Genomic DNA, 14320 nt, shown 5'->3' with positions numbered 1-14320 from the left:
ACAGTCTCATAGGGGGGGAGACTCGAACATAAATAACCGTAGTTCAAAACAAATACATGCAAAATGGTTCAGAAAGTATGCCGGACATGCAGTTGAAAGAGAAATTGTGTCTAGATGGAGATGTCACTTTGTTCAGCTTTAAAGAATGGGCAAAATTTCAACATCTCGAGAAGATGGGGAGGGAAGGATGGTCCACGCAAGAGACAGCAGTCTTTGAAAGGAAATGGTAGTTCATGCCCGACGTGCTGCATGTGGTCCGGGTTGCCGAAGGGCAACGGCAGAATGAGGGGCAGCTGGAAACAAAGTCAGGAGTTCTGAATCCAAGCCAGTAGGTTTGGCCTTTAATCTACAAGCACAGGGAGCCAGCGAAGACTTTTCCATCAAGCTGCGTTGGCAGGTGACCAGACTGCAGCCGCCGCCGCTGGGTGGGCTGGTAGGGGAGCGGTGCGCGGGCGGGCCGTCTTCGGGCGCGGCTCAGGGGGCACGACGCCGGCGGGGGCGGGGGACGGGGGGCGGGGGGCGGCTGCCGCGGGGCCCGCGGGGACCGCGGGGACCGCAGGGGGGGCGCGGCCACACACTTGTCAGCTGACGGGATCAAGTGAGAGGGAAACCGGCATCAAGTACCGGCACCGACGTTTCCAAGCCGGAGCCCGGTGGGAATACCAACCAAAGGGGCGCGCGCAGGGTCTCCCGGGAGAAACGGCCAGGGCGCGGCGCGGAGACGGATGCGCTTCGGCGGAGCCGCGCCCGCACGGGCCTGACGCCCGCCCGCCGGGCGCCTCGCGCGCGGCGAGCAGGCGGCCGGAAGCTGCCTTTCCCTCGTCGCCGCACTTCCCCCGGACTTCGTCCCTACCCGTCACCGCGCCGCGGAGGCGCTGCTCGCGCAGGCCGTCTCCTCCGTCCGGGGGCGCCGGGCCGCGCCTCACCTCCGCCCGCGCCGCGCCGTACCGGCGCCGGGGATCCGGGAACCTCGCCGGCGGGGGCGGGACATCGCGAGACTGGCTCGGGCCGCGTCCGCGCTCGGCCGCCGGAAGCGGAAGTCAAGTGGCGGCCGGGCCCTGGTGGAGCGGCCCGGGTAGCCTAGGGAGCGGAGGGGCGCGGGCCGAGGTGGGCGTCCGCGCGTCTGCGGCGAGCCGAGCGGCCGGCGGGGCGCCCCGGGTTCGTGCTGGCCCAGGTCCGGCCGCGAGCGGCCCGCAGTTGGCCTGGCGTCCGGTGCGTCGGGGGAGAGCGCGTCTGCCGCAGCCGGGCCCCGGCGTGTCGGAGGGCCGAGTAGCATCTCCGCCCGTCCTGGGTGGTCACGGCCAAGGCCGGTCGCCTGCAGCCAGAGCTCCGTGCGGCCTTACCGGCGGCGGAGAGCGGGTGCCGAGTACAGACCCGAAGGGCGGGCCCTCCTCATCCGCAGGGGAGCGCACCCCGAGTCGGGTGGCCGCTCACGCCTGAACCCCAAGCCCAGAGCGCAGGGCTCCGGGCATCTTCCAGCCCTGCTCTGGCACTTTGAGCCCCAGTTCCCTCTTACCATGAGCGTGGAGAGCCTTTAGAGCCTTTAATCCCACCCCTTCGTTGACTACCCCTCTGGTCCCCCTCCCACCTTCCGAAGGTTTCCTTCAAGGGAGTCGTGGTCTTTTTCTTTCCACAGATCGAAACAACCTGAATATTAAACAGTCCAGCTGCCCCAAATCCCTGGAGTAAGTAAAGCTTGGATCGGGTACATTCTATTTAAATTTCATTCTCATAAGTAATGGTATTTGTGGGAGGGGGTCTGGGAGGGTTTAAAAGTAGAGAAGTACATTGCTTTGCCTTATGAATTCTGCCATCTGGCTAGGTACGGGTCATCTTGCAATTTCTGTGATTCTTACAGAAATCCAAGCACAGTTTTAATTAGCTGTTTTTTTTTTTTTTCCAAATCGTATCTTGGATTTGAGAATTTGGTGCCAGTCTGCCAATTCCAAACACTCTGACTGTGTGGTATTTAATAAGACACTCTAAGAGAGCAGCAGCCAGAAAGCTAAAATGCCGGCATTTTGCTTCTTGCTTCCAAACCATAATCTTAGCTTAATTTTGTTAGGATGAAGGTTGAATTACAAATGTGACTCAGTGTTTGCCTGTGTTTTGAGGGATTTGGAGAATCACAAAGATGCCATCTTGCACTATGACATCTCGTTGCCAAAAACGTGTTTAAGTAATACAGGAAGAAAAATAATTTTAGGGTGTCAGACAAGAGGGAGAGTTTTAAAGCATAATGTGACATAGGCCCCAAATCATAAAACATGTTTGAGGAGTCTTGAGGCAAGGCACAAAAAGATGGGGTTTGCATTAGGAGAGGTGGGGGATGGGATGTTGGGAAGGGGGCCCCTGGGGGTGCTGCTAGGGATGGCTTCCAGGCCTCCGGTGAAGACTGAAACCAGTGAACTCTCTGTCCCCTGGCCTCTCAAGGATTAGGTAGGCCCTCTGCTGCCTAAGCCAGATCTAGACGTAGAGGGCTGAGAATGTGGGTGAAGTATCACTTGAGCGAATCCATAATTGGCCTGAAAGCCCAGCTGATACAGATTTCAGTTTTTATAGCCATTAGATAGCTTCTATAGTTATTTTTCATTTGTCATAGAGACTGGCCTATGAATACATCAGGTGCCATTAGAGAGAAGTTGCTCTCAGACTTCAGTAGTTGTGCTTTCCATTTTCATGTCTCCTGTAATTTGTCTCTTTTTTTATGTGCTCTTTTCTTTTTTCCTGTAAACAACCTTAGGTATTTTATACTGGGAAAAATAAGGCAATCTTCCGGTAACCCCTTTGAGTCCCATTTTGTTTTCGAAAAACTGCAGTTTGTTTGCTTTGAACAGTTTTTCATAATTTGACAGCTGCTGATGCTCCAGCTTCATTTCCTGACATTTGATGTTCCCCCCTTTGTATTTACATGTGTCTCGTGTCTCTCCTGCTAGACCGAGAGCTCTCTGGGAGGAAGGTCCGTGACGCACTGTTCATCTTTGTGTCCTAGGCTCCTAGTTAATAAATGGCTGTTACAGAAATGAAGAAATACTGAACATTTAAAATTAATCAAGTTTAAAAGTACTCAAGGACTTTTATGAAAACCGTGACTTAAAATGTTCACTTCTTGGTTTCTTGCATGTTATTATATATTAATAGTTATTTTTTTAAGTTCTAATAGAAACATATTAAAAACTGTACAGAATTTCAGAATGACTGACGCTTCTGAAGCTGTTCCAAATTTTGAAGAGATGTTTGCCAATAGATTCACAGAGGACGACAAAGACTACCAGGAATACCTGAAACGCCCTCCTGAGGCCCCTCCGATTGTCGAGGAGTGGAACAGCAGAGCTGGTGGGAACCAAAGAAATAGAGGCAGTCGGTACGTATTCCCTCAGAGTACACGCACAGGGCTCCTCCGGGGAAGGACAGCTCTCGCTGCTGCCCATAGGCCACCGAGCGCAGGGACTGGGTTTTTGTTCAGGGTCATCTACCTAGTGCCTAGTAACTGTGGCTACAGAGAGTGGCTAATATTTGTTTTAGTATTTAGTTAGCATATTTTTTTCCTTGCTATTCATTTTGTGTTTTAATGTTTTTTTTAAAATGTTCTTTCTGTGGACTAATATTTTCTTTGCAAATATACTTTAGATCTAGAGCCTTCTGAAAAATTTTGTTTTAAATTCCATTAAGAAGGTGTTTTTTCATTCATTTTATTACTTTAGAAAGTTTATACAATGGGAAGTAATTCTATTCCACAATTCAAAATAGATAAAAGGAATAAATTACCATATTGCTTTTGTACAGGTAAATAGATTGCAGTTTGATTCAGAACTACCCTGTTGTTTCAGGTTTGGCATTGTAGGCCATGTGTTTCTCTGCAAACTGTATCCAGTACAATACTGGAAGAATGATACAAATCTTAGGAAGATTTGGAATACCTGGTGCTATGCCATTCTGTAAAGAAAAATGTTTTTTTGCTCTCTTGTTCACTTGGTACTAGATTGAAAAATAAAATGCACTGGGATAGATTTGTTGTGTTTTTTTCTGAAAAACAAATATAAAAATCTTTATGTTTTGTTGTTGTAGGTTGCAAGACAACAGACAGTTTAGAGGAAGGGACAGCAGACGGGGGTGGCCGAGCGACAATCGGTCCAATCAGTGGCATGGACGATCCTGGGGTAACAACTACCCACAGCACAGACAAGAACCTTATTACCCCCACCAGTATGGACACTATGGTTACAACCAACGACCTCCCTATGGTTACTACTGAGAGGAACGTCAGCAGCTTTTAGTAAAACCATTTGCTCTGTTAAACAACAAAAGTTTGTGTGTATCATACCTGATTTCAGACTGGATTATTAATTTTTTCGAACTTGAGGTTTTTTTTTTTAAATTTTTAGATCTTATTAGGGAGATGTGATGGTTGCTGGGAATAAATAGTCCCCTAAAAGGTAGATTGTATTACTTCTACCTCAGATTCTCCTTCGTTTCATACTTAATAGTACTTTGGACTTGGTATATCTTATTAAAAATAAAAATCTTAAAATAAGAAAATGCTTGCTTTTACTTTGTAAGATAAGGAAGTGCCCACATACTCGAATGTGGTTGTTGCTGAAATTTTATAAGTGCACTAATGAATCACAACGTACGGTACGGGTGAGCAGCAGCTAGAAGGTGAATCAGCTGTGGCCTGTGTCCTCTGGCTTTTGTCCTTAGTGCCTGGGGACTCTGCAGTTGCGTACTCTAGGTGTGAGCCTGCCCCAGTCCTCTGGGTCTCTCCCTAGGGGGCTGTCAAGGATAAAGCCACAACTGAGGAGGGAACCGTTTCAGTGTTCTGGGCTAGTACTAGGTGGGTTTGGGCACAGTCATTTTGTACCAACCCTAAGGCTTTTTGCTTAAACGTCTGAAATTCACCTATTATACAAAAGTTTAACTCTGTAATGTCCCCTCTTTCAATCATACGGAAGTAATGCTGTGTTTTGACTCTACTTACCTCTGGTATTTAATGTGGGTTGACTTAACGTTATACTCTAAATGTGGGCCTTTGCTGTTTCTCTTCTGTAGATACTGATGCTGTAACTTCTTTTCAGAGTAATCATTTTTCAAATCATTTTAATGATCATTATAATGATTTTATTTAAATAAAATACTTAAAGGATTAAGTGGTTTCTCATGTTTGGTCATTAATGGGAGGTGAGCTTTTTGGTGTCTTACTACTATGTGTTATATTGAGAAAGGTTTATTTGGCTTAAGAGGGCAGAGGAATTAAAATGCAGCTTCCTAAACCTGCCGTCTGCTGCCGTCTCTCAGGCCTCCGGTGCTGGGCCCTTGAGGCTGACTTCTCTGTGCTTCGGATCCAACTCCCCTCCACTCCCCGCATCCTGAAGAGCCCTCCTCTCAGGAACTGTTTGACTAGAAGGGAATCTAACAAACCAGCCATTCACACTCAGGCATTCAAATTCTAAGAGACAAGGGTTTTCTCTACATCTGACTGTATCAGTAACCAACAAGCCAGCACTCTTACGTAAAGGATAGGTCTGGGTACTACAGATACTTAGCCTAGAGTTAAGAATGGCCTGACTGCATCCCAAGATCTTTTCTGAAAGCTGGTAGGCTACTGAAAGTATCTATCAGCTGATAGTAGCACAGGCACTGACCTGTGCGGACAGCAGCTGAGCACAGGGTTAGAACGGGATCGCGGAGGCGCCCTGCTGAGCCAGCCATGACACGCTAGGGAGACCCGGGATCCTCCGGGCAGGGTTGGATGGAGGGATGCATCTCAAAGCCCAGAAGGAAGGCTATTTTCCAACAGTATTTAAATATTTTAACCCTGATACATTAGGGCACATACGGCCTGAGGATCAGCCCTGCTTGAAAATATGGTAAGAGTCCTTTTAACATGAGTGAGGTCTGCACTGTGCCCCAGTAATCCACATGGTGGTGGTTTTTCTTTCTTACACAGCAGTCACCATCAAACTGCCCTGTATACTTAAAACCAGGAAGAAATAAAAGACATGGTTTCTGCTTCAGGTGGAAGTGACACAAAATAACAGCAAAAAAACAAGGATAAATTAAGAGTAGAAGGAAGAATTTAAAGTGTCAAATAGGATTAATCTCAAGTAGACAGTCTGTTTAATAGCATATAGCTTTAACCATAAGGAGTCGTGACTTCCAGTCCTGTCCTTAGAAGGTATGTGGCCTTAACAAAAGTCACTTAAACTCCAAGCATTTTTGCTCACCTATAAAAACAGGGTAATGCCCACCCTGCCACTCTCAGTTCCCATAAAAGGAAATGACCAGACCTGCTGGAGCTTGAGAACAGAAGCTAGAGCCTGTGGCCATGAAACCCCTAATGGCATAAACATTTGTTGAGTCAATGGGAGTAAAGTATTTGGTAAATTGTAAAGTACAGTGTTGATATAAAAGACAGAATAACTGATAGAAAATGATGTAGGGCAGGAGACTTACTGAGCATTAAAGACTTGTGACCGTTTATGTAAATTAATAGATGAATTAGCAAGGAAAAATTAAATATTTAATACGGAATAAAGTTTATGTAAAACTCGAGATACAATTAGTAGCATTTGCTGGTTTAGAAACTGGCACTGACTTTAACTCCCTGAAAAATCTCCAGCCTCTTTCTCTGAATTAGGTAAATAAAGCTGCTCTAACTGCTAAAGGCCAGAGCCTTCTCACTTTTGTGTATGTTTTTCTCATTTTGAGATTTCCTTCACCATATATTTTGGGTCTCTACAAATAATAATATAAAAAGTGAAACAATACAAGTATGAATAATCTGCACCCATCCAGTGGTTATGGCCTGTGTATGCCTCTCTCTCACCAGGCCCACATAAAAATGTATACATTTGATAGATATTTTTCCTTAAAGTGTGCTTGTATTATATATATATATACACACATCTTTGTTCATGCAACCAACAGATGTCACTCCAGGCCAGCAGCTATGATTTTAGTAATACAATATTCCATAGTACGGGTTTGCTGCTGATCATCCCCCCAAGGTAGAACCTCAGGTGGCTTCCCCTTGGCCTCTGCTGACAGCCTCGCATTGCTTTTGTCCACACATCCCAGGGTACTTTTATTTTTGTGTGTTCTGCGAGGTGTTCTCACAAGTAGAACTGTTGGGTTAAAAGACACGTTTTGAATGTTAGTAAGTGCTGCACCATTTTCTAAACCACCGGAGCAATGCCCACTCCCATTAGCAACATGAGGATGCACGTACGTCTCCCTCTCCTTCCCTGTAACTTCAGCTTTTCGTCCAGATGGCTCAGGCTTTTTGTTTTGAAATCAGAGAACTTTTCTAGGCTGTGTCTCACCTGGGACACTGCACCTTTTATTCCTTAAACTCTTTTTTTCTTCAGTATTTTCTCAATTGTATCGTTAAGTCTGTTCTGTTGTTTGGCCCCCTTCTTCAGGACCCCGTTACGGATGTGTTAGTTTTCCTTTGTCCGACTTCTCTCACTTTTTGCCCACCTTTTTCTAGCCTGCCCTCCAAATCTGTGCCATGTGTTCGGCCTCTTTTCTGTAGTGCTGCTTCCAACATGGCCTGTTTTTATGATGCTTTTATTTTTAAATGTGATCAGCCACATCGCAGGGGCTCAGCAGTCACACGAGGCTGGCAGCATGGTTCTGGGAGACTGAGGGGTTGCAGTTCTGCTGGCTTCACTCACCCCCTCCTCCACAATATGGCCCGTGTGTACCCCTGGGGAAACTAAGGCTCTGGAACAATTCGAAAGACACTATGATAGTAAAACCATGTCATGAATGAGACGTGTTTCATGCCGAAGTGACCACGGAGTCTGTAATCTGTGCTGCTAAGTTTGAGGATTCTCCCCACTCTCACTCTTATAATCAAGGCACACAGCTAGGATTACAAAATGATGAAACCTTAGCAATTGAATTATAAGGACGGTGTGCAGAAAGCCTGTGAGTGCAGAGTGGTTGGTTCTGCTGAGCCTTTGGGGAGCTCCTGTTCCCTGAAGCATCAGTGTGCAGGGCTTCTCAGCAGAGGGGCCGGTAAGGTAAAATGGGTGCATCCCTACAGCAGAAATGGGGACCCAGCGGGGGTCAGAGCCCCTGGCCTGACCCCTAATTGCTCTGGCTCTGATCCCAAGCTCTCTAAAAAGCGTTCAAATGGTGGCTGGCTTCTTGAAGAGATTTCCCGAGACGGAAGGTGCTCACTAGAGACCCCATGACACAGTCTATCTGGCAGGTGGGCTCCTCACTCAAATTACTAAGTTGACATCTTGTTTAGAAATCATTCCTTGCCACATAAGTGTTCAGCCTAATTCCATCGTCAAAAACACTGACTCAGTGGGATTTCTGAAAGCTGCAGAATTTGGGAGCCCACCAGGACTGTGCTGAGTGCACGGAGGGCTGCCCGCCCAGGACTCCCCAGGGCCCAGTGGGCACCACACTCTGGCCTGAGCTAAACGTCAGACACAAGGGCTGAGCCTGAGGAATGGCTCCGAGAGGACCGGCAGGAAGGACCAGGGTGCGTGGTGCTGGCAGACGGGCACTCCGGAGGGGACTTCCTGGTGGTACTGCCCACTTCCACAAGATTGAGGCCGTTCCTCTTCAAATCATGTGTGGCTTTCTGCGGGCACGTACGGTGCCACCTCTCGGATGTGCACCAAAGATCCAGCTTCTTCAATTTTAAGTCTCTAGTCACATACGTTAAAAAAATGTGAAGTGCAGGCCATGGTGGGTTCTAAAATTTATATTTTGCATGAAGTACTTACTCAAATTCTTAGACACTGTAAGAGGGAGGATGCTGATAGCTCACAGCCCAGAAAAGAAGCCTGCCTCCTGAAGTTTGGGAATGTTTATCTACCTGGAACTTTAAACACTGCCATGGTGCCGCCACACCCGCTGGTTCTCCCGCCTCAGTCGGCACAGGAGTCAGGAGTCCAGGCTTGTTCCCACCTCCACGGTGGGAGCGCGAGGCCTGCCTTCCGCCGTTCCGTCAGCGTACACTCCGAGCGCCGGCAGCGTCTGCGAAGGACTAGGAAGTTACCCATACATCACTTTTGCAGGAGCAATGATCATGTACTCAGGTAGGAGTAGTAAATGGCAGATGCAGCGGTAGAACGTCACCGCGATGCTATTCACCAGAGTTGGACAGCATCTTTCAGACCTTCAGGGCCTGCCTCAAAGACGTGCCCTCAGGACAGCACGGGACAAGGAATGCCAGGTCACCAGGTCACTCCATAGCCTGTGTAGCTGGTGTTCACTTAAAATTAATGTAGGTGGGCAGGGCCAGGGGTTCGAGATCTTGTTTCCTTGGGCCTAGGTCACTGGGCCTGCTGCAGTATTCTCGGGGGAGGACCCAGCTCTTTTGCCGTTAGTAATTTTCATCATTGATCCTTCTAATGGGTTTGTATTTTTAAAGATTTTTGTCGATCAGTACGTTTTCTCCCGTACTTAGACAAAGCACACAGCTGCCAGTCACCTCTTCTGATGAGCAAAGGTAGTCAAGCTCTTTCCCTTCCCAAATCACGATGATCTGCGCTATTTAAAAACAAGAGATTATTCACTTTTGAGACTTTAATAGAGCAGATACGACTTCTGATAGGCTTTCACACATACCAAAAATGGCTTCCACATCCTTTCTTCTTTGAAGGGTCTTTGGAGATTCAAGAACCACCAGATTGGATGACTACAGTTACCATATAAGGAGGAAGAAAAATCCAGTGACTTCTCAAAAAAAGTAACTTTAAATTACAATCCTCATTATTCTTACTCACAGAATGTTCACTAGTTTTTAAAAGACACAGAAAACACTTTTTTTGCATGTGAATAAGCATTTCAAAATACTTTCTAAGACCACAAAGCAGTGTGACAGGTTTCCCTGTAACATGTGAACTGGATCCGAGGGCAATCCCCAGAATTCCAGAGTGTTGTGGAAATACCATCATTTTAACAAACAATCAGGATCAACTGCACGTGACTAGGAGTCAAGGGAACTGGGTTCTAGTTGCCATCTTGCACAGAATGATCCTGAAAAAGTTTCTCAACTTCTGGATATCAGAAACCCCATCTCAAAACTAAAGGGACTGAATCAGGTCTTGCTGAGTATCCTTTCCAGCTCTGTTTTTTCTGCAATGCAGTGAAATCAGAGCAACATGTTCCAAGCGGTTTGGGGTCAGGGATTTTAGAACCTATATTCCATGTATCATACTTGAAAAACTTGTACTTCTTGTTGGGCTCCTGTTATTTTTTTTTAATTAAAGTATCATTGATATATAATCTTATGAAGGTTTCACATGAGCAACATTGTACTTTCAATATTCACCCATGTTATCAAGTCCGCCCCCCTCCCACTGCAGTCACTGTCCACCAGCGTAGTGAGATGCTACAGAGTCACTACTTGTCTTCGTTGGAGTCCTGTTCTTATTCCAAAAAAATTTTTCCCCATGTTCTTCTGTGCATTTAAATATATTTTCCTGTTTAACAACCTCTTCATCATCAGCAACAAAAAGTTTCTCGAGGATGTGTTTTTCATTTCTGGCTTTTATTATTTTTCGACTTGCTTTTTTAATTTCTCCAGGACTTCTTCTGGGGTTGTGGAGGCCAAAAGCTTCACCACTTTTTCCCGAGACTTTCCACCCTGGAGCAAAGGGGAAACACCAGGGTGACCGTGAGCTCTCTAACACTGCCGCAGGCAGCGGACCTCCGCGGGGTCCGCCACAGCTGTGTCCTCAGGTGGCCTGCAGCGTTCCTCACAGCTTAGCTACAACTTTACTCTCTTTTTTTTTTTTCTGGTCTAATCAAAAGCTCTTTTAGATTCCACCTTACGACAAATTTTCACAACTCTCCAGGGTTTTTACCTTCATATATCAATTTCTGAATAAAGTGAAAATTATATCCCAGTGTTGTAATTCCATGGCCACTCAAGACAAGCATACACAGGATGTGTTTTGGGAAAAATGTGGGCAGGGATTTACCTAGACGGGTAGGAGTTGCACGCGTAGAAGAGTGGCAAATGCCAGAGCATGTACACAGGCAGAAAACCAAACGACTCGCCACAAGTGGGGGGGTGTTGAGGGCAGTGGCCTGACCACATGGAGTTTTAGGTGCAGCCTATTAGTCAGAGAGTCTAATGCCAGCTGGACCGTGGACAGGAGCTACGGAGTGTAGCATGGAAAACAAACAAGAGCTTTAAGAAATGTAAGCATGGTTGGGTCTTACTCCTGCCAATTCTACCCCAGTAAACCTAAGGTGGTGCTCAGGAACCCTCGTCTTAGGAGGGCCCCCGGGAGATTCCGAAGCCCACCCCTGGAGCAAACGCGTGGCTTCCATGGCTTCGCACGAGCCTCCTCCCTCCTGCTGCGCTTCCCCAAGTGAACAAGGACTATGCGGGGGGCCAGAGACACTTACTGGACTCAGTAACAGAGACGACAAGCAAGGGAGCTGCTTCAGATTTTTTAGAATGGTGATGACTTGAAGGAAGAGACAAGCAAGATTAACCTAACAGAGCAGAAGAAACTGCTGAAAATGGTGGCAACTAAGGACTATAAATAGCACGTAAATGTGAATGAGGACGAGCAGCAGGCATGAAGTCTAAACAGCAAGAATCCAGACTTCAGTGACCAAATGAATATGAGTAAAAACCAACTAATTTTTCAGTTATCTGGAAAAAAAAAAATCAGTATTTAAAAAATAATGACTAATGTGTCATGATCAAAGCTGTTTAAGGAAGAGAGGACCAAGCCTACCTTATCCAGAACCACGTCACTCTTCCTGAGCGCCAGGACCCTGGAGAGATACCGGCAGAGCTCGGCGTTAGCTTCTCCTTCAGACGGAGGGGCCGCGATAGCCACGCTTACAGCTTCCGCGGTCAGGTCTGCAACGAAAACAGTGTGGACTTTATCCTTAAGGCCTTTCTTCACTAAGTGAGGCGATCGTGTTGAAGAGTCTGCATTTGACTGGCACATGGCAGCTTTTCAACTAATATAAAGATTTCTTAATGTGCTGCTGTGACTAATCACATCTTTAATCACAGTTAAGGGAACATAAACATCACAGGCAGGCCTCCAGCACTACAGAGAAGAAAACTGATTATCTACCCCATTCTGCTGGCAAAGCGGGGCCTGTGGAGTCCTGGGCCATGTCCTGAGTTTAGGCAGGTGGCAACTGCTCCTGCTCCAACAGGAGAGCCCCTGGCAGCGGGGTCTGGCCCCAGCGAGGGCGCCAGGGAACAGTGAGCGAGGCGGCTCACCAGCCTCTATGTGGGGGTTCAGGGGTCCGTCGTCAGGAAAACGAGAGCGCTGGGCTAGTCAGATCTTATGCAAGATGCTTCTTTAGCCTTTTTAAAGGTAGTATTTAATAAACGTTCACTTATATACACTAAGGACACACATTTTTTAAGGACTTGGCAAATACTAATTTGTTAAGAAGATACTAATAGCATTATCATCTCCATTTTACAAGTGAGGAAACTGGAATCAAGATGTGCCCAAGGTCACATGGCCAGAAAGTGTGTAAAAAATAAACTTGAGTTCATGCTTTTAAGACCAGGGACAAGGGACACTGCGTTTGAAGAGTGGTCCTACCTGCCCCATCTCTACAGCCTCTATGAAGAGCAACCCGCTGGTTGTCCTTCGCTGTTATTTCTGAGAGAAGTTTACTCACAGCAGTTTAAAAGTGAGCTTGAGCTGGCGCCACATCTGGGGTGACTCGCGCGTTTCCACACTTACTTATACCTTATCTGTGTACACACCTGGCCACAGAACCCACAAGAATGAAGTGGCAAAACCCTCCTCCTATCCTGTCACTGATTCTGATCCTAAGGAGTTTTCCACACTGTATTATCTGAAATTCGGGTGTGTCTTATATAATAGATGGAAAAGGGCTGGTAGGGATTGTGCCTTACTTCCTGGTACATAAAATTCCTGTGTACCTTATAAACTGATGGTTGAAACATTTGTTCTACATGGCATCTCAACAAGCGTGTACAGCAACTGCTTATAAAATGCTGGCCAAGGGAGGACACGGCCACCAACCAGCCAAGCTAGCATGGCCGTCGGCACAAAGCAGGCCTAGCACCCCAACTCTGAGGTCTGGCTTTCATGTATTTTTAAAAATCGGAATACAGAGCTTTTAGAGATGAAAAAGGCCTTCAAGATCATTCAGATAAATGGTTTTCAAACTCTTTTTCCACTCAGAATCCCCTCAGGAATCCCAAAATCTAAAGCGAATGTAAACCCTGTCACTTGGGAGCCCCGTCCGCTGGCCTTCCCCTGCCCGTGGCACATTCCTGGGGCGCCTTTTCCATATAAGCATCTACAATATTTTAAATACCATACATTCACTCTCAAACACTGCGTTTACACTTCTACGTTAGAATCTGGAATTTTTAACTGGAAGATACCCCTAGCTGCAGATGTGAAAATATACTTGACTGTATAGGATAAACTCTCAGCTACCCTGGGCCAAGAGAGGGTAGAGGGCAACTATTCCTACATGACTCCCAGCTCGGTGCCCAGACGTACCTGTTACAGCATTTTGCTTGGAACCAGGTTTGGCATGGATGGCAATGGTGACACAACCTTTAGGATCAACTGCCACAGGCCCTACGGGAGGAAGAGAGCGCTCTGGACCCCCGCTCCGGCTTTTGCCCTAAAACGACAACCGCAAGCACTCTAACAACTTGCCCGGTTACATGTTTTCCCGGCCCCCCACCACTCCGTCACCCTTAACCGAGACAGGCTTGCGCGGCCGACCAGCTGCGTCGGGGACTTCTGGCCACCAAGACTCGTGTTCCAACATCCTTCGTGGCTCCAGTGCCTCCGTGAAGCGCCCACCAAGCGCACAGCGCTCCTCCCCGCCTCGGAGGGCCCGCCCGGCCTCGGGGGCAGACACCACCTACTGGCCGGCCGTGCGCCCCGCGCAGCACCAGCCGGTGCGAGGCCCACTGTGGCCGGCAGCGCGCGTGCAACCGGGGCAACGGCACAGGGGCCGTCCTGGAGCCCCCGAGGACCCCGGGCCGCGCCGGGGACAAGGCCAGACACCGCGCAGGCGGCTACGGCACCGGCGGCCCGTCCAGGGTCCTCGCAGAGGCGGCGCCGGGCGCGGCCCCCAGCCACCGCTCCACCCGCCCGCGCCCTCGGCGAGCAGCCCCGCGGCCCACCCGCGGCCACGCGACTTGCCACTGGCCTTGTCGGTCGCCCCAGCCTTCCTGGGCATCTCGGCGCCCCACACCCGCCCGAGCGCCGTCTGCCCGCGGCCGAGCCGCCGCATCGCCCAGCGAGGGGCGCAGGGCCGCTGGCGCCGGAAGGGACGTCTGCGCCTGCGCACGCGGCGGGCGGCGGTG

At 48.2% G+C, this 14320-nt stretch overlaps 2 protein-coding genes across 12 annotated transcripts; one reads left to right on the top strand and one right to left on the bottom strand.

Moving 5' to 3' along the window:
- Positions 1-966: 966 nt before the first annotated feature.
- RAMAC (RNA guanine-7 methyltransferase activating subunit) lies at positions 967-5147 on the top strand. 5 transcript variants are annotated; one of them, XM_037000522.2, is made up of 4 exons: positions 967-1107; positions 1637-1685; positions 3186-3364; positions 4069-5147. In XM_037000522.2, exons 3-4 carry the CDS (start codon positions 3195-3197, stop codon positions 4253-4255), a joined length of 357 nt encoding a protein of 118 aa, XP_036856417.1. In that variant the 5' UTR covers positions 967-1107; positions 1637-1685; positions 3186-3194; the 3' UTR covers positions 4256-5147. The 5 variants fall into 5 exon arrangements, with proteins under 5 accessions (XP_036856417.1, XP_036856418.1, XP_036856419.1 ...); XM_037000523.2 differs by having other exon boundaries at positions 1023-1158; XM_037000524.2 differs by having other exon boundaries at positions 1034-1174.
- Positions 5148-6498: 1351 nt separating this feature from the next.
- Positions 6499-14320, bottom strand: C18H15orf40 (chromosome 18 C15orf40 homolog). Of its 7 annotated transcripts, none has more exons than XR_012127220.1 (5): positions 14164-14320; positions 13500-13626; positions 11724-11851; positions 8840-9000; positions 6499-7124 (listed from the first exon to the last, which is right to left on the bottom strand). XR_012127220.1 is itself a non-coding variant. In XM_073227236.1 (5 exons), the coding sequence occupies exons 1-5, from the start codon at positions 14245-14247 to the stop codon at positions 9392-9394; spliced, it is 534 nt and encodes a 177-aa protein (XP_073083337.1). In that variant the 5' UTR covers positions 14248-14320; the 3' UTR covers positions 9007-9391. The 7 variants fall into 7 exon arrangements, 6 of the variants coding, with proteins under 6 accessions (XP_073083338.1, XP_073083337.1, XP_036856413.1 ...); XM_073227236.1 differs by lacking the exons at positions 6499-7124; positions 8840-9000 and adding exons at positions 9007-9516; positions 9595-9664; XM_037000518.2 differs by lacking the exons at positions 6499-7124; positions 8840-9000 and adding exons at positions 9007-9511; positions 9595-9664.

This window comes from Manis javanica, chromosome 18 (assembly GCF_040802235.1).
Source record: "Manis javanica isolate MJ-LG chromosome 18, MJ_LKY, whole genome shotgun sequence".
NCBI classification, from domain to species: Eukaryota; Metazoa; Chordata; class Mammalia; order Pholidota; family Manidae; genus Manis; species Manis javanica.
Note: the sequence above shows the minus strand (reverse complement) of the source record. Positions and strands in the feature narration are given on the sequence as shown.